The sequence below is a fragment of the Carcharhinus amblyrhynchos genome, unplaced genomic scaffold, assembly GCF_965287045.1.
Source record: "Carcharhinus amblyrhynchos unplaced genomic scaffold, sCarAmb.v2.hapA scaffold_39, whole genome shotgun sequence".
In the NCBI taxonomy this organism is placed as follows: Eukaryota; Metazoa; Chordata; class Chondrichthyes; order Carcharhiniformes; family Carcharhinidae; genus Carcharhinus; species Carcharhinus amblyrhynchos.
In genome coordinates this window covers 5,270,639-5,293,053 of record NW_027649780.1, presented here as the reverse complement: position 1 = coordinate 5,293,053, position 22,415 = coordinate 5,270,639, and the positions used below count along the sequence as shown (strand labels likewise).

Below are 22,415 nucleotides of genomic sequence, written 5' to 3'. Positions count from 1 at the left end.
AAGGGGCAATTTAGCATGGCCAATCCACCTAACCTGCACATCCTTAGCCAGGAGGTCATTGCGAGCCAGCATCGGGCTGTATGAATACTGGAAATTACAAGCTGGGTTTTTGGAAGTGGAACCATTTTCATGGTGATGCCCAGTAAGTGTTGTATTTCTGTCAGAATAACATTATAAATGTAAGGGGTTATTTACCATGACCAAACCACCTAAGTTGCACGTCTTTGGACACTATGGGGGCAATTTATCCTGGCCAATCCACCTAACCTGCACATCTTTGGACAGTAAGGGGCAATTTAGCATCTGTCTATATGTTTACTTCTGTCTCTCTGTCCAGTTTTCTCCCTCCATATGTGACTGTACCCAGAGATGGAATAGTGTCGGTAATGTCTACATCTCCAATGCTTCAGCCACATGTAGCAGACAAAACACAAAATGGAGAGCGAGAGGGAGGGGAGTGGCATTGAAGCTCTGAAGCCTGATGGCTTTCCGCCTGTCTTTGTTTGAACATTATAAAACACCAAAACCCATCTAAGTGCACATTGTTGGACACTAAGGGGCAATTTAGCATTGCCAATTCACCTAACCTGCACATCCTTAGCCAGGAGGTATTTGCTAGCCAGCGTAGTGCTGTGCGAATACTGGAAACTAGAAGCTGGTTTTTGGAAGTGGAACCACACTCACGGTGATACCCAGTAAGTGTTGTATTTCTGTCAAAATGATATAAATCTAAGGAAGTATTTAGCACGGCCAGTCCATCTAATCTGCACATCTTTGGACAGTAAGGGGCAATCTAGTATCTCTCGATATATTCGTCTATGTATTTACTCTGTCCCTCTCTGCCTCTCTCCACATGTGACTGTACCCAGAGATGGAATTGTGTCAGTAATGTCTACGTCTCCAATCCTTCAGCCACATGTAGCAGACAAAACACAAAATAGAGAACGAGAGGGAGGGGAGTGGCATTGACGCTCTGAAGCCTGATGGCTTTCTACCTGTCTTTGTTTGAACATTATAAAAGACCAAAACACATCTAACCCACAAATCTTTGGACACTAAAAGGCAATTTAGCATGGCCAATCCATCTAACCTGCAACCTTTGGACACTAAGGGACAATTTACCATGGCCAATTCACCTAATCTGCACATTTTTGGATACTAAGGGACAATTTAGCATGGCCTAGCCACAAAACCTACAGATTTTTGGACACTAATGGCCAATTTCATGTGGCTAATCCCCCTAACATGCACATCTTTGGACACTAAGAGACAATTTACCATGGCCAACCCACCAGACTTGCACATCTTTTTCCTCCCGCACTCCAAAGTTGTGCAGGTTGGGTGGATTGACCATGCTAAAACAAATTGCCGCTTAGCATCGGGGGGGTTAGCAGGGTAAATGCGTGGGGTTACGGGGATGGGGTCTGGGTATAATTGTGGTCGGTGCAGACTCGATGGACCGATTGGGCTCCTCTTGCACTGTAGGGATTCTATGATTTTAGGAGAAGTCTGATGGCAGCAGGGAAGAAGCTGTAAAGTGGTGTCACCAAAGAATCAAGGTTGTAATCGGCTGGAGTAAGTATTCACTGTGGATAATCTGAAGAGAGGTTTGTGCCAAGGGGCGCGACACTGTGTGAATCTTGGAGGCAAACTTACCTTTGGAAAGGGGACAAGGTTAACAGTGGAGCCAAGTAAGTATTCATTAATATCTGTAAAAGTTGTATTTGATTTAGTATTGTCACATGTAATGGGATACAGGGAAAAGTATTGTTTCTTGCGCGCTATACAGAGAAAAAACATAATGTAAATAGGGAAGCAAAGGACAGAGTGCAGAATATAGTGTTACAGTCACAGCTTGGGTGTTGAGAAAGATCAATTTAATGCAAGATAGGTCCATTCAAAAGCCTGATGGCAGAAGGGAAGGAGCTGTTCTTGTAGGTCAGTTGTCAGTTGGTACCTGTTCTCAGAACTTGGAATCTTTTTCCCGACAGAAAAAGGTGGAAGAGAGTGTGTCCGGGATGCGTGGGATCCTTGATTCTGCTGGCTGCTTTTCTGATGTGGGCGAAGCATAGACAGAGTCAATGGATGTGAGGCTGGTCTGTGTGATGGACTGGGCTTCGTTCCTGACCCTTTGTAGTTTGCCTACACATCTTTGGACACTAAGGGACAATATAGCATGGCCAATCCACCAAACCTACAGACCTTTGGACACTAAGGGACAATTTAGCATGGCCAATCCACCAAACCTACAGACCTTTGGACACTAAGGGACAATTTAGCATGGCCAATCCATCTAACCCGCACATCTTTAGCGAGGATGTTCTTGCTAGCCAGTGTAGAGCTGTGTGAATACTGGGAACTACAAGCTGGTTTTTGCAAGTGGAACCACACTCACAGTGATACCCAGTAAGTGTTTTATTTCTGTCAGAATAATATTACAAATCTAAGATGCAATTTAGCATGGCCAATCCACCTAACCTGCACATCTTTGGACAGTAAGGGGCAACTAATCATGGCCAATCCACCTAACCCGTAGATTCTTTTCCTCCCACAGTCCAAAGTTGTGCGGGTTAGTTGGATTGACCATGCTAAAACAAGTTGCCTCTTCGTGTCGGGAGGTTTGCAGGGTAAATGTATGGGGTTATGGGGATGGGGCCTGGGTGGGATTGAGGTCAGTGCAGACTCGATGGGCCAAATGGCCTCCTTTTGCACTGCAACAATTCTATGATTCTATGAAAGGTCTGATGGCAGCAGGGAAGAAGCTGTAAAGAAGCTGTCACCAAATAATTGAGGTTGTAGTCGCTTTAACTGGCCGGGTTTTCAGCATAATTCCGACTGCAGTAAGTATTCACTGCGGATAATCTGAAGAGAGGTTTGTGCCAAGGGGCGTGACACTGTGTGGATGTTGGAGTTACTGACAAACTTATCTTTGGCAAGGGGACAAGGTTAACAGTGGAGCCAAGTAGGTATTCATTAATATCTGTAAACATTGTATTTTACTTTATTATTGTCACATGTATTGGCGTACAGGGAAAAGTATTGTTTCTTGCGCACTATACAGATAATTCATACCGTTCATAGAGAAGGAAAGGAGGGGGTGCAGAATGAAGCGTTACAGTCAGTTTTTTGATTGGATTTATTATTGCTGCATGTATTAGTATAGAGTAAATTATTTTTTCTTGTGCACTATATAAACAAAAAAATATTTACTGTACATAGGGAAGGAAAGGAGAGAGTGCAGAAGGTAGTGTTACAGTCATAGCGAGGATGCAAAGAAAAATCAGCTTAATGCAAGGTAGGTCTATTCAAAAGTCTGACGGCAGCAGGGTAGAAGCTGTTCTCGAGTCGGTTGATTTCTGAGGCAGCAGGAAGTGTAAATGGATGGGAGGTTGGTTTGTGCGATGGTTTGGGCTACGTTCACGACCCTTTGTAGTTTGCATGCAAAGCTTAGGATCCTGAAGGGGCAATTTACCATGGCCAATCCACCTAATCAGCACATTTTGGGACACTAAAGGACAATTTACGGTGATCCCCAGTAAGTGTTGTATTTCTGACAATTAATATTAAAAATCTGAGGGGCGATTTAGCATGGCCAAACCACCTAACCTACACATCTCTGAAGTGAAGGGATTTTGTCAGAGAATGTAGGGCTGTGTGCAGATCTTCGGAAGTGGTACACAACTAAATGTGGACCCCAGTATGTTTTTGATTTGGTTTATTTTTTCACATGTATTGGGACGCACTGAAAGGTATAATTTTTTGTGCACTGCACAGACAAAGCATACTGTATATGGAGAAGGAGAAGAGAGGGTTCAGATGCTGGCCTTCATAGCGAGGGGGATTGAATATAAAAGTAGGGAGGTCTTGCTGCAGCTGTATAGGGCATTGGTGAGGCCGCAGCTGGAGTACTGTGTGCAGTTTTGGGCGCCGCACCTGCGCAAGGATATTTTGGCCCTGGAGGGAGTGCAGAGGAGGTTTACTAGGCTGATACCGGAGTTGAGGGGATTGAGCTATGAGGAGAGGCTGAATAAACTAGGCTTGTACTCGTTAGAGTTTAGAAGAATGAGGGGAGATCTCATTAAGACGTATAAGATGATGAATGGGATGGATAGGATAGAGGTGGAGAGACTCTTCCCGCTCAAAAAAGACAGTAGGACTAGGGGGCACAGCCTCAAGATAAAGGGGAGGCGGTTTAGAACGGAGTTGAGGAGGAACTTCTTCACTCAAAGGGTGGTGAATCTCTGGAATTCTCTGCCCGTTGAAGTGGTGGAGGCTGCCTCGCTAAATATTTTTAAGAAGCGGGTTGATGGGTTTTTGATAAGAGAGGGGATTAAGGGTTATGGGGAGAGGGCGGGAAAGTGGAACTGAGCCACAACAGATCAGCCATGATCTTATTGAATGGCGGGGCAGGCTCGAAGGGCTAGATGGCCTACTCCTGCTCCTATTTCTTATGTTCTTATGTTCTTATGTAGTGTTACAGGCATAGCTACGGTTCAGGGAAAAATCAACTTAATGCAGGGTAGGTATATTCAAAATGGACTTCCAAACTGGGCAGCATCGTGGCATGGTGATTGGCACTGATGCCTCGCAGCTCCAGGGATCAAGGTTCAATTCTGGCCTCGGGTCACTGTTCGTGTGGAGTCAGCACATTCTCCCCATGTTTGTGTGGGTTTCCTCCGGGTACCCCGGTTTCTTTCCACAGTCCAAAGTTGTGCGGGTTAGATGGACTGGCCATGCTAAAACAAATTGCCCCTTAGTTTCAGGGGGTTAGCGGGTTAAATATGTGGGGTGATGGGGATAAGGCCTGGGTAGGACTGTGGTCAATGCAGACTCGATGGACCAAATGGCCTCATTCTACACTGTAGGGATTCTGTGATTCTACGAAATGTCTGAGAGCAGCAGGGAAGAAGCTGGAAAGGGTTGTTCCCAAATAATCAAGGTTGTAGTCACTTTAACTGGCCGGGTTTTTAAGCATAATTCCGGCTGAGGTAAGTATTCACTGCAGATAATCTGAAGAGAGGTTTGTGCCACGGGGTGTGACACTGTGTGGATGCTGGAGGTACCGGCAAACTTATTTTTGGAAAGGGAACAAAGTTAACAGTGGAGCCAAGTAGGTATTCATTAATATCTGTAAACATTAGATTTGATTTATTATTGTCACGTGTATTGGGATACAGTGAAAAGTATTGTTTCTTATGTGCTATACAGACAGAGTCTACCATTCATAGAGAAGGAGAGGGTGCAGAATGTACTGTGACAGTCACAGCAAAATTTTGATTTGATTTATTATTGGCACATGTATTGGATGTGCTAAACAGCTTCTTAAAACAGGACAGAGCAGAAAGTGTGAAATGTGACTGTTGTCAGTGTGGATTGTTTAAACTCCTGGATAAGGAGATCTCTTCCATTTTCAAACCTTTCCCCTGTTTCTGTAACATCTCGTGCTCTCTCCTGACCCTATCTGTGTGAGTCTCTCTCTTGGGGTGGGTGTCTCTCTCAGGATGTATGTGTATGTGTCTCTCTCTCTCTCTCTGTGTCTTTCTCTCTCTCTCCCTCTATCTCTCTCTCTCTTTTGTCTGTGTGTGTCTGTGTGTGTGTGTGTGCGCGCGTGTCTCTCTCTTTCTTGGTGACCCCTCTCTCACTCTCCCTCTCTCTCTGTCTGTCTGTCTCTATCTGTGACTGTCCCCAGAGACAGAATTCTGTCAATAATATCTAGGTTTCCAAAGCTTCAGCCACATGTAGCAGATAATACACATAACGGAGAGATGGGGATGGGCGATCACTGCATTAAAACTCTGAAGCCTCATGGTTTTCTGCCTGTTTATGCTTCAACAGTGTAATATTTTAAAACATTGAAAAACACACCTAACCTAAACATCTTTGCACACTAAGGAGCAACTTACTATGGCCAATCCCCCGATCCTGCACATCCTTGGACACTAAGGGGCAATTTAGCATGGCCAACCCACCTAACCTGCACATCCTTGGACACTAAGGGGCAATTTAGCATTGCCAACCCACCTAACCTGCACATCCTTGGACACTAAGGGGCAATTTAGCATTGCCAATCCACCTAACCTGCACATCCTTGGACACTAAGGGGCAATTTAGCATGGCCAATCCACCCAACATGCACATCTTTAGCAGGAGGTTTTTGCCAGCCACTGTAGGGCTGTGTGAATACTGAGAACTTCAAGCAGATTTTTGGAAGTGGAACAATGCTTATCGTGATACCCAGTAAGTGTTTTCTTTCTGTCAGAATAATAAAAATCTAAGGGGCAATTTACCATGGCCAATCCACCTAACCCGTACATCTTTTTCTTCCCACAGTCGAAAGTTGTGCGGGTTTGGTGGATTGACCATGCTAAACCAAGTTTTCCCTTTGCAGGGCAAAATGGACCTTCAAACTGGGCAGCAGGGCGGCACAGTGGTTAGCACTGCTGCCTCACAGCTCCAGGGATCAACGTTCAATTCTCGGGTCACTGTTCGTGCGGAGTCAGCATATTCTCCCCGTGTCTGTGTGGGTTTTCTCCAGGCGCTCCGGTTTCTTTCCACAGTCCAAAGTTGTGCGGGTTAGATAGCTTGGCCGTGCTAAAACAAATTAACCCTTAGTTTCGGGGTGATGGGGATAAGGCCTGGGTAGGACTGTGGTCAATGCAGACTCGATGGACCAAATCACCTGTAGGGATTCTATGATTCTATGAAAAGTCTGATGGCAGCAGGGAAGAAGCTGTAAAGGGTTGTCACCAAATAATCGAGGTTGTACGCGCTTTAACTAGCCGGGTTTTCAGCATAATTCCAGCTGGGATAGGCATTCACTGCAGATAATCTGAAGAGAGGTTTGTGCCAAGGGGCATGACACTGTGTGAATGATGGAGTTACTGACAAACCTATCTTTGGAAAGGGGACAAGGTTAACAGTGGAGCCCAGTAGGTATTCATTAATATCTATAAACATTGTATTTGATTTATTATTGTCACATGTATTGGGATACAGGGAAAAGTATTGTTTCTTGCACACTATACAGACAATTCATACTGTTCATAGAGAAGGAAAGGAAAGGGTGCAGAATGAAGTGTTACCGTCAGTTTTTGATTTGATTTATTATTGCTGCATGTATTAGTATACAGTGAAAATTATTTTTTCCTGTGCACTATACAGACAAAAACATACCGTACATAGGGAAGGAAAGGAGAGAGGGCAGAATATAGTGTTACAGTCATAGCTAGGGTGCAGAGAAAGATCAACTTAATGCAAGGTATATCCATTCGAAAGTCTGAGGGCAGCAGGGAAGAAGCTGTTCTTGAGTGGGGTGATACGTGTCCTCAGACTTTTGTATCTTTTGCCTGTTGGAAAAAGGTGGGAGAGAGAATGGCAGAGGTACGTGGAATCCTTAATTGTGCTGGCTGCTTTTCCAAGACAGCAGGAAGTTGTAATGGAGTCAACGGATGGGAGGCTGGTTTGTGTGATGGATTGGGCTACGTTCACGACCCTTTGTAGTTTGCATGCAAAACCTAGGACGCTGAAGGGGCAATTTAGCATGGCCAATCCACCTCATCCACACATCTTTGGCCAGGAGGTTTCTGTTAGCCAGTGTGAGGCTGTGTAAATACTGGGAACACCAAGTTGGTTTTTGGAAGTGGAACCACGCTTACGGTGATCCTCAGTAATTGTTATATTTTTAATATTATTCTAAGGGGCAATTTAGCCTGGCCAATCCACCTAACCTGCACATCTTTGTACACTGAGGGGCAATTTACCATGGCCAATCCACCTAATCTGCACAGCTTGTGACATTAAAGGACAATTTATGGTGATCCATAAGAACATAAGAACATTAGAACTAGGAGCAGGAGTCGGCCATCTAGCCCTTCGAGCCTGCCCCGCCATTCAATAAGATCATGGCTGATCTGAAGTGGATCAGTTCCACTTTCCCGCTTTGTCCCCATAACCCTTAATTCCCTTATTGATCAGAAATTTATCTACCCGTGACTTAAATATATTCAGCGAGGTAGCCTCCACCACTTCAACGGGCAGAGAATTCCAAATATTCACCACCTTTTGACTGAAGAAGTTCCTCCTCAACTCTGATCTAAACTGCGCACCCCCCCCACCTTACCTTGAGGCTGTGCTCTCTAGTCCTGTTATCCCCAGTAAGTGTTGTATTTCTGACAGAATTAACATTAAAAATCTGAGGGGCAATTTAGCATGGCCAATCCACCTAACCTGCACATCTTTGGACACTGAGGGGCAATTTAACGTAGCCAATCCACCTAACCTGCACATCTTTGGACACTGAGGGGCAATTTAACGTAGCCAATCCACCTAACCTGCACATCTTTGGACACTGAGGGGCAATTTAACGTAGCCAATCCACCTAACCTGCACATCTTTGAAGTGAAGGGTTTTTGTCAGAGAATGTAGGTCTGTGTGCAGGGTGGAACTTACAACCTCATCTTTGGAAGTGGCACACAACTAAATGTGGACCCCAGTGAGTTTTTGATTTGGTTTATTTTTGTCACATGTATTGGGATGTATTGAAAGGTATAATTTCTTGGGGGCTGTACAGACAAAACATACTGTACACGGAGAAGGAAAGGAGAGGGTTCAGAATGTAGTGTTACGGGCATAGCTAGGGTTCAGGGAACGATTGACATAATGTGAGGTAGGTCCAATGGACCTTCGAACTGGGCAGCACGGTGGCACAATGGTTAGCACTGTTGCCTCACAGCTCCAGGGATCCAGGTTCAATTCCAGCCTTGGGTCGCTGTTTGTACAGAGTCAGCATATTCTCCCCGTGTCTGTGTGGGTTTCCTCCAGGTGCCCCGGTTTCTTTCCACAGTCCAAAGTTTGAGGGTTAGATAGATTGGCCATGCTAAAACAAATTGCCCATTAGTTCCAGGGGGGTTAGCGGGGTAAATATGTGGGGTGATGGGGATAGGGCCTGGGTAGGACTGTGGTCAATGCAGACTCGATGGACCAAATGTGCTCGTTCTGCCCTGTAGGGATTCTATGATTCTATGAAATGTCTGAGAGCAGCAGGGAAGAAGCTGTAAAGGGCTGTCACCAAATAATCGATGTTGTACGCGCTTTAACTAGCCGGGTTTTCAGCATAATTCCAGCTGGGATAGGCATTCACTGCGGATAATCTGAAGAGAGGTTTGTGCCAAGGGGCATGACACTGTGTGAATGATGGAGTTACTGACAAACCTATCTTTGGAAAGGGGACAAGGTTAACAGTGGAGCCAAGTAGGTATTCATTAATATCTATAAACATTGTATTTGATTTAGTGTTGTCACATGTACTGGGATACAGGGAAAAGTATTGTTTCTTGCATGCTACACAGACCATTCATTGAGAAGAAGAGGGTGCAGAATGTAGTCTTACAGTCAAATTTTTGATTGGATTTATTATTGCCGCATGTAGTGAAAGGTATTTTTTCCTGTGCACTAAACAGACAAAAACAAACTGTACATAGGGAAGGAAAGAAGAGAGAGTGCAGAATATACTGTTACAGTCATAGGTAGGGTGTAGAGAAAGATCAATTTAATGCGAGATTGGTCCATTCAAAAAATCTGATGGCAGCAAGGAAGAAGTTGCTCTTGAGTTGGTTGGTAGGTGACCACAGACTTTTGTTCCTTTTTCCTCGACAGAAAAGTGTGGAAAGGAGTATGTCCGTGGTGCACGGGGGTCCTTAATTATGCTGGTTGCTTTGCCGAGGCAGCAGGAAGTGTAGATGGAGTCAATGGACGGGAGGCTGGTTTGTGTGATGGACAGGGCTTCGTTCGCAACCCTTTGTAGTTTGCCCATAATCTTTGGACAACAAAGGGGCAACTCAGCATGGCCAATCCACCTAACCTGCACGTCCTTATGCAGGAGGTTTCTGCTAGCCAGTGTCAGGCTGTGTGAATACTGGGAATTACAAGCTGGGTTTTTGGAAGTGGAACCACACTCACATTGATACCCAGTAAGTGCTGTATTTCTGTCAGAATAATATTATAAATCTGAGGGGGTATTTAGCCTGGCCAATCCATCTAATCTGCACATCGCTGGACACTAAGGGACAATTTAGTATGGCCAATCTACCTAACATGTACACCTTTTGACAGTAAGGGGCAATTTAGCACCTGTCTTTATACTTACTTCTGTCTCTCTGCCTCTCTTCTATCTTTCTCTCTCTCTCCATATGTAACTGTACCAAGAAATGGAATTGTGTCAGTAATGTCTACGTCTTCTATGCTTCAGCCACATGTAGCAGACAATACAGAAAATGGAGAGCGAGGGGGAGTGGGAGGTATTGACGCTCTGAAGCCTGATGGCTTTCTGCCCGACATTGATTGAACATTATAAAACACCAAAACCCATCTGACCTGCAAATCTTTGGACATTAAGGGATAATTTACCATGGCCAATCCACCTAATCTGCACATCTTGGGACACTAAGGAACAATTTAGCATGGCCTAGCCACCTAACCTAACCTATGCATCTTTGGACACTAATGGGCAATTTAGCATGGCTAATCCCCCTAACATGCACATCTTTGGACACTAAGAGGCCAACCCACCGGACCTGCACATCTTTTTCATAAGAACATAAGAAATAGGAGCAGGAGTAGGCCATCTAGCCCTTCGAGCCTGCCCCGCCATTCAATAAGATCATGGCTGATCTGTCGTGGCTCAGTTCCACATTCCTGCCCTCTCCCCATAACCCTTAATCCCCTCTCTTATCAAAAACCCATCAACCCGCGTCTTAAAAATATTTAGCGAGGCAGCCTCCACCACTTCAACGGGCAGAGAATTCCAGAGATTCACCACCCTTTGAGTGAAGAAGTTCCTCCTCAACTCCGTTCTAAACTGCCCCCCCTTTATCTTGAGGCTGTGCCCCCTAGTCCTACTGTCCTTTCTGAGCAGGAAGAGTCTCTCCACCTCTATCCTATCCATCCCATTCATCATCTTATATGTCTCAATGAGATCTCCCCTCATTCTTCTAAACTCTAACGAGTACAAGCCTAGTTTATTCAGCCTCTCCTCATAGCTCAACCCCCTCAACTCCTCTATTTCCTTCCACACTCCAAAGTTGTGCAGGTTAGGTGGATTGACTATGCTAAAACAAGTTGCCTCTTAGCATCAGGGGGGTTAGCAGGGTAAAGGCGTGGTGTTACGGGGATGGGGCCTGGGTATGATTGTGGTCAGTGCAGACTCGATGGGCCGATTAGCCTCCTTGTGCACTATAGGGATTCCATGATTCTAGGAGAAGTCTGATGACAACAGGGAAGAAGCTGTAAAGTGGTGCCACCAAAGAATCAAGGTTGTAATCGGCTGGGGTAAGGATTCACTGTGGAAAATCTGGAGAGGTTTGTGCCAAGGGGCGTGACACTGTGTGAATGTTGGAGCTTCTGACAAACTTATCTTTGGAAAGGGGACAAGGTTAACAGTGGAGCCGAGTAGGTATTCATTAATATCTGTAAACATTGGAGTTGATTTAGTGTTGTCACATGTAATGGGATACAGGGAAAAGTATTGTTTCTTGCACGCTATACAGAGAAAAAAGAATGTACATAGGGAAGGAAAGGACAGAGTGCAGAACATAATGTTACAGTCATAGCGAGGGTCTAGAGAAAGATCAACTGAATGCAAGACAGGCCCATTCAAAAGTCTGACGGCAGCAGGGAACAAACTGTTCTTGAGTTGGTTGGTACGTATCCTCAGAATTTTGAATCTTTTTCCCGATGGAAAAAGGTGAAAGAGATCGTGTCCGGGATGCCTGGGATCCTTGATTCTGCTGATCGCTTTTCCGAGGTGGGGGAAGCGAGGACAGAGTCAGTGGATGTGAGGCTGGTTTGTGTGATGGACTGGGCTTTGTTCACAATCCTTTGTAGTTTGCCAACACATCTTTGGACACTAAGGGACAATATAGTAAGGGACACAGGGAGAGAGAGACACACAGACAGACGGAGAGAGGGGGAGGGAGAGAGAGAGGGAGAGAGAGACAGAGACGGACAGTCTCTTTCCCTCTCTCTCTTTTTCTCTCTCTGAGTCTCTATCTCTCTGTGTGTCTGTTTTCTCTCTCTTTCTCTGTTTTTCTCTCTCTCCCCTCTGTCTCTTTCTCTCTTCCTGCCCCGTCTCTTTCTCTCTCTCCCCCCCGCTCCATCTCTTTCTCTCTCCCCCAACTCTGTCTCTTTCTCTCTCTCCCCCCCCCACTCTGTCTCTTTCTCTCTCTCTTTCCCCCCCGCTCTGTCTCTTTCTCTCTCTCCCCCCCCGCTCCATTTCTTTCTCTCTCCCCCCGCTCTGTCTCTTTCTCTCTCTCCCCCCCCACTCTGTCTCTTTCTCTCTCTCCCCACCCCCCCGCTCCGTCTCTTTCTCTCTCTCTCCCCCACCTCCATCTCTTTCTCTCTCTCTTCCCCCCTCCATCTCTTTCTCTCTCTCCCCCCCGTCTCTGACTCTGTCTCCCTCTCCCTGTCTCTCTATCTCTTTTGCTCATTGTGTCTCTTTCTGTCTGTCTCCCTCTATTTTTGTCTCTCTATATCTTTCTCACTCTCTCTCTGTCTCTTTTTCTCTCTCCATATGTGACTGTACCCAGAGATGGAATTGTGTCAGTAATGTCTACATCTCCAATGCTTCAGCCACATGTAGCAGATAATACACAAAATGGAGAGACGGATCGGGTGGCGGTGGCATCGAAGCTCCAAAGCCTCACGACTTTGTCTGTCTTTGAACATTTGAAAACACTGGAACACACTTAATCCGCACATCTTTGGACAGTAAGGGGCAATTTAGCATGGCCAATCCACTTAACCTGTGCACCTTTGGACACTAAGGGGTAATTGTGTAGCTTGAGGGGATTGTAGTTGAGGGGATTGAGCTATGAGGAGAGGCTGAATAAACTGGGCTTGTACTCGTTACAGTTTAGAAGAATGAGGGGAGATCTCATTGAGACGTATAAGATGATGAATGGGATGGATAGGATAGAGGTGGAGAGACTCTTCCCGCTCAGAAAAGACAGTAGGACTAGGGGGCACAGCCTCAAGATAAAGGGGAGGCGGTTTAGAACGGAGTTGAGGAGGAACTTCTTCACTCAAAGGGTGGTGAATCTCTGGAATTCTCTGCCCGTTGAAGTGGTGGAGGCTGCCTCGCTAAATATTTTTAAGAAGCGGGTTGATGGGTTCTTGATAAGAGAGGGGATTAAGGGTTATGGGGAGAGGGCGGGAAAGTGGAACTGAGCCACGACAGATCAGCCATGATCTTATTGAATGGCGGGGCAGGCTCGAAGGGCTAGATGGCCTACTCCTGCTCCTATTTCTTATGTTCTTATGTTCTTATGAATGTGAGCAAGAGGTTTCTTCTTGGAAGTGTTACTGATCTAACTCTGGAATCCAGTGAGTGATCCAATTTCTCAGAATATCACAGGGCTGATTAGAAATAAATATAAGAACATAAGAACTAGGAGCAGGAGTAGGCCATCTGGCCCCTCAAGCCTACTCCACTATTCAATAAGATCGTGGCTGATATTTTTGTGGATTCACCCGCTCACCATAATCCTTAATTCCTTTACTGTTCAAAACTTTATCTATCCTTGCCTTAAAAACATTCAATGAGGTAGCCTCAACTTGAAGGGAATTCCACAGATTCATAACCCTTTGTGTGAAGAAGTTCTTCCTCAACTCAGTCCTAAATCTGCTCCTCCTTATTTTGAGTCTATGCCCCCTAGCTCTAATTTCACCCACCAGTGGAAACAACTTCCTTGCTTCTATCTTAGCTATTCCCTTCGTAATCTTATACGTTTCTATCAGATCATCCCTCATTCTTCTGAATTCCAATGAGTATAGCCCCAGTCTATTCAGTCTCTCCTCATAAGCCAACCCTCTCAACTCCGGAATCAACCTGGTGAATCTTCTCTGCACCCCCTCCAGTGCCAGTATATCCTTTCGCAAGTAAGGGGACCAAAACTGTACACAGTACTCCAGGTGTGGCCTCACCAGAACCTTACACAGCTGCAACATAACCTCACTGTTTTTAAACTCCATCCCTCTAGCAATGAAGGACAAAATTCCATTTGCCTTCTTAATTACCTGCTGCACTTGCAAACCAACTCCTCGAGATTCCTGCACAAGGACACCCAGGTCCCTCTGCACAGCAGCATGCTGCAATTTTTTACCATTTAAATAATAGTCCATTTTGCTGTTATTTCTACCAAAATGGATGACCTCTCATTTACCAATATTGTACTGCATCTGTCGGACCCTCGCCCACTCACTTAGACAAGTATAGGGCTGTCATGCATAATCTAGAAAAGATAACAGAATTGGAATTCTTGGCTGCATCATCATTTACTGAGAATCAGTTAGATGCTGATAATGGTGGCACTTTGGGACCCAGCAGGGTTCAGAGTTCTTGTACAGCGAGAAGTTACTGTGTGGATACTTCGGGGTACAGGAAAATGGTATTCAGCAATGGTACAAAGCTCACGCTTAATCCCGGTAAGAACTCACTTCCAGCTCCTGAGAATCATTCACACCGACAAGTTTACAGGCAATTTGGTGGTAGTGGACAGTGAAGAAGGTTATCCAGGATTGCAACGGGATCTTGATCAATTGGGCCAGTGGGCTGATGAATGGGAGATAGAGCTTAATTTAGATAAATGAGAGATGATGCATTTTGGTAGATCCAACCAAGGCAGGACTTAGTCAGTTAATGATAGGGTGTTGGGGAGAGTAACAGAACAAGGAGATCTAGGGGGTACATGTTCATAGCTCCTTGAAAGTGGAGTGACAGGTGGACAGAGTGGTGAAGGAGGCATTCGGCATGCTTTGTTTCATCGGTCAGAACATTAAATACAAGAGTTCGAGAGTGGCCTAGTGCTTCATGTCGTTAGTGTGTGCTTAAACTGGATCACATGCTGGGCAACACGACAGCTCAGTGACTATCACCGTTTGCTGTGCAGACACATGGATTTGGGCCAGTGTCTGTAGGAGTCTGCGCATTCTCCCCATGCTTGCGTGGGTTTTCTCCGGGTGCTCCGGTTTCCTCCCACACCCCAAAGATGTGCTATTAGGCTGATTGGAAGTGATAAATTGTCCTTAAATTAGTTTCCCTCAATGTGGAATGCCATAAGCATAGATAAGGGTCATGGGTGGAGGGGGGGGGGACTGGTAATGTTAAAATGGCGGTGCGGGCTCGTTGGGCCGAAGGGCCTGTTTCCCGGGCTGTTTTTGTTCTTTGTTCTTCGAGTTGGGACATCTTGTTGAAGTTGTACAAGACATTGGTAAGGACACACTTGGAATACTGTGTACAGTTCTGGTCGCCCTATTATAGAAAATATATTATTAATCTAGAAAGAGTGCAGAAAAGATTTACTAGGATGATACCAGGACCTGATGGATAGATTTATAAGGAGAGGCTGGATAGACTGAGACCTTTTTCCTCTGGAGCTTAGAAGGGTGACGGGTGATCTTATGGAGGTCTAGAAAATAATGAGGGGCATCGACCAGTTAGATAGTCAATATATTTTCTCACAGGTAGGGGAGTCTAAAACTAGTGGGCATAGGTTTAAGGTGAGTGGGAAGAGATACAAAAGCGTCCAGAGGGGCAATATTTTCACACAGAGGGTGGTGAGTGTCTGGAACAAGCTGCCAGAGATAAGTAGTGGACGCGGGTACAATTTTGTCTTTTAGGAAGGCATTTAGACATTTGCATGGATAAGATGGGTATGGGCCAAAGAGGGCAATTGGGATTAGCTCAGGGGTTAAAAGAAAAGGGGTAGCATGTACAAGTTGGGCCAAAGGGCCTGTTTCCATGCTGTAAACGTCTAATGACTCTGATTTAGGGGCAACTGTCTCTACATAATGTTGCCAGGCGCGTATTAAAGGTTTTGGGGATGAAAAGTAATGGTAAAATCTCATACAATAAGTCTCATTCTGATTATTAAGGGTGATAATGGACTAGAAGATACTTTATTAGTGAATGCCCCATCAGGGCATCGATGAGATGGGCCAAATGGCCTATTTCTTGTGCTGCAGATTCGAACCCCGTTGGAAGTCACGGCTAACCGAGACGGTTTCTGAGTCTGGAATAGACTGACGGGTGAAAACTGAATTCTAAATTTTTTTTTTGCGGGGGGGGGGGGGGTACTTCTTTCTGAAACCAAACCCATCAGTGATGTTAGATCTGGGAAGTGATGATGTGGAGATGCCGACGTCGGACTGGGGTAAACGCAGTAAGAAGCCTCACAACACCAGGTTTAAGTCCAACCAGTTTATTTGATAGTAAACCCACAAGCTTTCAGAAACGGTGTTCCTTCGTCAGATGGGTGGAAGCTTCTGCTCAGAGAAGGGCATATAAAGGCACACACAGTTTATACAATAGGTTAGCTGCAAAGACTTGCATTCTAATCAGTATTCTGTAAACTGTGTGTGTGTCTCTATATGCCTTTCTCTGAGCAGAACCTTCCACACGTCTGACGAAGGAACGGCGTTTCCGAAAGCTTGTGGGTTTACTATCAAATAAACTGGTTGGACTTAAACCTGGTGTTGTGAGGCTTCTTACTAGCTCTGGGAAGTGGCAGAGGTTTTGGTATCAGTGTATCGGGCTGTGCCAACAAGCTGGTTGTTGGATCGGGGACCCGATTATTCCACGTCCTCCCAAGTAAGGAAACCAGATTCCCAAAACGAGGTCCGTGAGGGAATTCTCCATCCCGGAGCGGGGGAAGCACGGATTTGATTCTCTGTGGGTCCGATTGAAAGGGGTGGGGGGTGGGGGAGTCTTCCCGTCCCATCCGCTACAGGAATCGGAACGGGGAGTGCACAGGGCAGGCAAGGGTCTTTTGACCTCGGGTGGGATCTTCCGGTCTTAACAGGCTGGAAAATGCCGCCCAAAGTAATTCCCAGACTGTCACCGTAAAGTGGTTATCCGCAAATGAGTCGCTTCGAGGGAAAATGTGAGCGCGTTCTCAGCGGAGGAGGTGAATCATCACTGAGTAAATATTCTTAGTTGAAGGCGATGGTGTTATAGAACAAAGAAAATTATAGCACAGGAACAGGCCCTTCGGCCCTCCAAGCCTGCACCGACCACCCTGCCCCCATCTAAACTAAAACCCCCTATCCTTCCAGCCACCATATCCCTCTATTCCCATCCTATTCATGTATTTGTCCAGATGCCCCTTAACAGCCACTATTGTATCCACTTCCACTACTGTCCCCCCCGGCAGCGAGTTCCAGGCACCCACCACCCTCTGCGTAAAAACATTTGCCTCGTACACCTCCTTTAAATCTTGCCCCTCGCACCTTAAACCTGTGCCCCCTAGTAGTTGACTCTTCCACCCTGGGGAAAAGCTTCTGACTGTCCACTCTGTCCACGCCCCTCATAATCTTGTAGACTTCTATCAGGTCTCCCCTCAACCTCCGTCATTCCAGTGAGAACAAACCAAGTTTCTCCAACCTCTCCTCATAGCTAATACCCTCCGTACCAGGGCGACACCCTGGGTAAATCTTTTCTGTAACCTGTCCAACGCCTCCACATCCTTCCGGTAGCGTGGCGACCATAGCAAGACTGTTAACTCAGCTAATGTTCTGCAGGACACCCGTATTCGAATCCCACCAAGGCAGATGGTGCAATTTGAATTCAATAAAAATAACCCATAGAATTCCCTACATTGCAGGAGGAGGCCATTCAGCCCATTGAGTCAGCACCGACCACAATCCCACCCAGGCCTCATTCCTGTAACCCCCACACAATTACCCTGCAAATCCCCCTGACACTAGGTCCAATCTATATAAAGCCGGGTCACTCACAGCGTCAGGGACCTGGGATCGATTCCCGGCTTGGGTCACTGTCTGTGCGGAGTTTGCACGTTCTCCCCGTGTCTGCGTGGGTTTCCTCCCACAGTCCAAAGATGTGCGGCTTAGGTTGATTGGCCATGTTAAAATTGCCCCTTAAGTGTCCTGTGATGTGTAGGTTAGAGGGATTAGCAGGTAAAATTTGTAGGGACATGGGGGTGGGGCCTGGGTGGGATTGCGGTCAGTGCAGACTCGATGGGCCGAAGGGCTTCTTTCTGCACTGTAGGGTTCCTACGGTTCTGTGTGCATTGGTCTAAAGGGATGCTAGAGTGTGGTGACTAGGGGAATTTTACAGTAACCTCATAACGTAAGCCTTACTTGTGATGAATAAATGGACTTACTTACTCCCAGAGTTACTAAACCGTCCTTTCTCTCTTCTTATCTGTCTCCCCGCAGAGGAAGATTATTCGGAGCCGTCAATATACGTCCTCCCTCCGAGGGAGAGCGATTCCAAAGCATTGCCTGTGTGCCTGGTGACCGATTACTTCCCCAACAATGTCAGCGTGTCCGTGTCGGGAGGGCAGCCGGCCGACACTGGGCACCACGGGGACGCCTCGCTGTCCCTCGCTGACAGGAAATACAGCACGGTGGCCTTCCTCAGCCCCTCGCAATCCACGCAGGACGGAGGATTTAACTGCACGGCTGACCGCAAATTCAAGACCCTGTCTGAAGCTGGTAGGTTCCCCCCCCCCTGCTTTCGTACCCTCGGCACATTCCAGTCACACGTCATTGATCTGGGATTGCTTCAATTCCCCGTATCCGTCTCATTCCAGATAAAATCAAGCTAAAGTGCATTGATGTCAAGGAAGAGGAGGAGGGAGGTGAGTACCTTGTGCGCGAGTACCTTGTGTATGCGCGTGCGCGCGCGCCTCATTGCGAATGTCAAGGGTTTTTGAATATCTTAGCTTCAGTGTGCTGGACGCACGGTTGTCCACGGTGATCCCCGTGTCACCCTGGGTTGAGTCGAAGTGCAGCAAGGAAACATTTATTCAGGGGGGGAAAAGACAGCGTGCTTACTTTCTGCTGTCGCTTCCCTCTTCCCGCAGACGAACACGTGAATCTCCTTTCTCTGACAACCTTCTGCTTGAGGGTTCTCTTCCTGAAGAGCATTGTCTTCAACGTGCTGATGACCATCCGCGTCTGGGTCTCCTAAAAGGTGAGGAACGACGGGCGGAATTTTTCCGGGGCGGGACTCTCGGGTCTCGCTGCGGTGAGCGGAGATGCGGCTGAGTGCCAAATTCCCCGTCTTCGCCAGGAGCGGAGGCGGTGGGAGGTGGGGGGGGGGGGGGGGGTAGGGGAGTGAACGGGCGGCACAATTGCGGCAAACATTTGGCGCACTCTCCATCACGGATTTAGACCTCTCCTCTCTCCCCGCCGGAGAGAGAGTTTAGCGGCTCAGTTCACAGACAGCAAGGCCCCGAGCCTGCCCAGTATCCCACCCATCCCCCACCGAGAGGCACGCAAATTCCCATCGCCTCTCCCTCTGCCATTAAAACCGTAATAACATCACTGGGGCAAAGCCATAACAATGTAATTCATCAGGCGTTGGCGTGGTAGGGGTAAAGGGAGGAGACTGGTGGGGAACCAATACCAACACAGACCACCTGAATCTTCAAGATCTTGAATCAGTCTGTGTCCAGATGCAGCAAGATCTGGACAATATCCAGGGCCGGGGAGGCACAGATCATGCCACACAAATGCCAGGCAATGATCATCCCCACTAAGAGACACTCTAACCACCGCCCCTTGACATTCAGTGGCTTTGCTATCGCTGAATTCCCCCACTGTCAACATCCTCGGGCTTACCATTGACCAGAAACTCAACTGGACGCACCACAGTGACTACCAGAGTGCGGGAGAACTTCAGCGAGTAACTCACCTCCTGACTCTCCCCAAAGCCCGACCACCATCTACAAGGACATAAGTCCGGAGTGTGATAGAATACTCTCCACTTGCCTGGATGGGTGCGGCTCCCAACAACACTCAAGAAGCTCGACAACATCCAGGACAAAGCAGCCCCCTTGATTGGCACATCTACAAACATTCACTCCCTCCACCACCGACGCTCAGTAGCAGCAGTGTGTACCATCTACAAGAGGCACTGCAGCAATCCACCAAAGATCCTTAGACAGCACCTTCCAAACCCACGACCACTCCCATCTAGGAGGACGAGGGGCAGCAGAGACATGGGGAACTCCACCACCTGCAAATTCCCCTTCAAGCCACTCACCATCCTGACTTGGAAATATATCGACTGTTTCTTTGCAGTTGCTGGGGTCAAAATCCAGGAATTCCCTCCTTAACAGCACCATGGGTGTACGGACACCACTTGGACTGCAGCGATTCAAGAAGACAGCTCACCACCACCTTCTCAAGGGCAACTAGGGATGGGCAATAAATGCTGGCCAGCCAGTGATGACCATGTCCCGCAAACGCATGAAAGAAAAGATCGATAGGTCTATCTCTCGTAGAGTTTTACAGCGTAGTAAGAGTCCTCCGGCCCATCAAGCCCTGATCCCAATCCTATTTTCCAAGCTACACGCTCGCAGTAATGTTGGATTAATGTCTTACGGACACTTCTGATGAATATTTTCACACAGCGCTGCGACCTGTCTCTCTCTGCTAACTCCATCCATTGCCTCTTCCTCCCTCCAGATGGAGAGCTGGATGCAAGGACAGGAGCGCGTGGCGAAGACCGGAAGATGTTTGTGTCCCGACAGGACGTGGAGTGACCTTCGCCACGGGGGATGTCCATCGCGTGTCCCATACATATGTGCGTTTGTATGTGTCAGTCATGCTTTGATGGATGTCCATGAATGTACGATGGCAAAATGTCTATCCACCTGTCTGGAAGGACGGTGTGGCTTTCTAATCTCTTGTATGTAAGTTTCTGGTAAAGCTCTCCTTGTCGGCTTCTGAATAAAGATTACAGGTGTACATGTATCACTGGAAAGTGTACATTTAATCATCTGTGTACATTTGAATCTTATCGTCATTTATTTGCACAGGGTTTGACTTTTACTGCGACAGAACCCGCCAATCAATCCATGCTTCTCTTCCCATGAAGTATAAATTGTTGTTTCCCTTTCTAGTCTGGCAATGCTTGCCCATCTGTCGTGATGAGTCCACGATGAGAAGCTTCGACTGCATTGTCTTCCTTCCGTCATCAGTACGCTTTTGGAATATCGACACCCTCTCAGCAGTGCTGAACACTGTGCTGCCGTGTACCGCTACGTTTCCAGTCCTGGCTGCGAAGCCCCCACATCAATTTGGGGGAACCACTTCACCCAACCCGTTGATGTAAATATTCTCTGACACTGGTGCGAAGACGGATGTACTGGCGGTGTTACCGTCTCTGATGGACATTGGATGAGTGGCTTCGCTTTGGACTGAGATTGCAATGAGATAGTGCTTGCTGTTTTCGCGAGGACGTTCCCTGATATTGTTACTTGTTGCCGGGATTTATAAGCGGCGGAACCCTTCTCATAGTGCTTGAAAATAAAATACATTTCAATTTAATTCGATGGTTTCTCATTCTGGCTCATACATAGAATCCCTACAGTGTAGGAGGAGGCTATTCGGCCCATCGAGTATGCACTGACCACAATTCCATCCAGGCCCTAACCCCATAAACCCATGCGTTTACCTCAGTTAGTCCCCCTGGCACTAAGGGGACAATTTAGCATGGCCAATCCACCTAACCTGCACATCTTTGGATACTAAGGGGACAATTTAGCATGGCCAATCCACTTAACTTGCACACCTTTGGACACTAAGGGGCAATTTAGCATGGCCAATCCACTTAACTTGCACACCTTTGGACACTAAGGGGCAACTTACACGGCCAATCCACCTAACCTACACATCTTTGGATACTAAGGGACAATTTAGCATGGCCAATCCACCTAACCTGCACATCTTTGGATACTAAGGGACAATTTAGCATGGCCAATCCACCTAACCTACACATCTTTGGAGACTAAGGGACAATTTAGCACGGCCAATCCACTTAACTTGCACACCTTTGGACACTAAGGGGCAACTTACACGGCCAATCCACCTAACCTACACATCTTTGGAGACTAAGGGGGCAATTTACACGGCCAATCCACTTAACTTGCACACCTTTGGACACTAAGGGGCAATTTAGCACGGCCAATCCACTTAACTTGCACACCTTTGGACACTAAGGGGCAATTTACACGGCCAATCCACTTAACTTGCACACCTTTGGACACTAAGGGACAATTTAGCATGGCCAATCCACTTAACTTGCACGTCTTTCAGACCATAGGAGCACTCGGAAGAAATCCACGCAGACATGGGGCGGGGGAAGAACGTACAAACTCCACACAGACAGTGACCCAAGCCGGGAATCGAAACCAAATCCCTGGAGCTGTGAGGCAGCAGAGCTAACCACCGTGCCGCCCTTGGGCGTCCTCCCTTGTGAAGGAAGAATGAGGGGGTGGGGGTTGTTATATAATTATGTAGAGAAACGTGAAGAATAGATACAGGAGCAGGCCATTCAGCCCTTCGAGCCTGCAGCACCATTCAATATGACCACGGCTAATCATGCACTTTCA

At 46.9% G+C, this 22,415-nt stretch overlaps 1 protein-coding gene across 1 annotated transcript in view; it reads left to right on the top strand.

Moving 5' to 3' along the window:
- LOC145363550 (T cell receptor alpha chain MC.7.G5-like) overlaps nucleotides 1-21,282 on the top strand; it is a 64,384-nt gene extending 43,102 nt beyond the window's left edge. The window contains exons 3-6 of the mRNA XM_080218735.1: nucleotides 18,229-18,507; nucleotides 18,606-18,653; nucleotides 18,879-18,988; nucleotides 20,488-21,282. Coding sequence (XP_080074861.1) covers nucleotides 18,229-18,507; nucleotides 18,606-18,653; nucleotides 18,879-18,985 — 434 coding nt within the window. The 3' untranslated portion in view covers nucleotides 18,986-18,988; nucleotides 20,488-21,282. The remainder of the gene's footprint in view (nucleotides 1-18,228; nucleotides 18,508-18,605; nucleotides 18,654-18,878; nucleotides 18,989-20,487) is intronic.
- The last annotated feature ends 1,133 nt before the right edge of the window (nucleotides 21,283-22,415 follow it).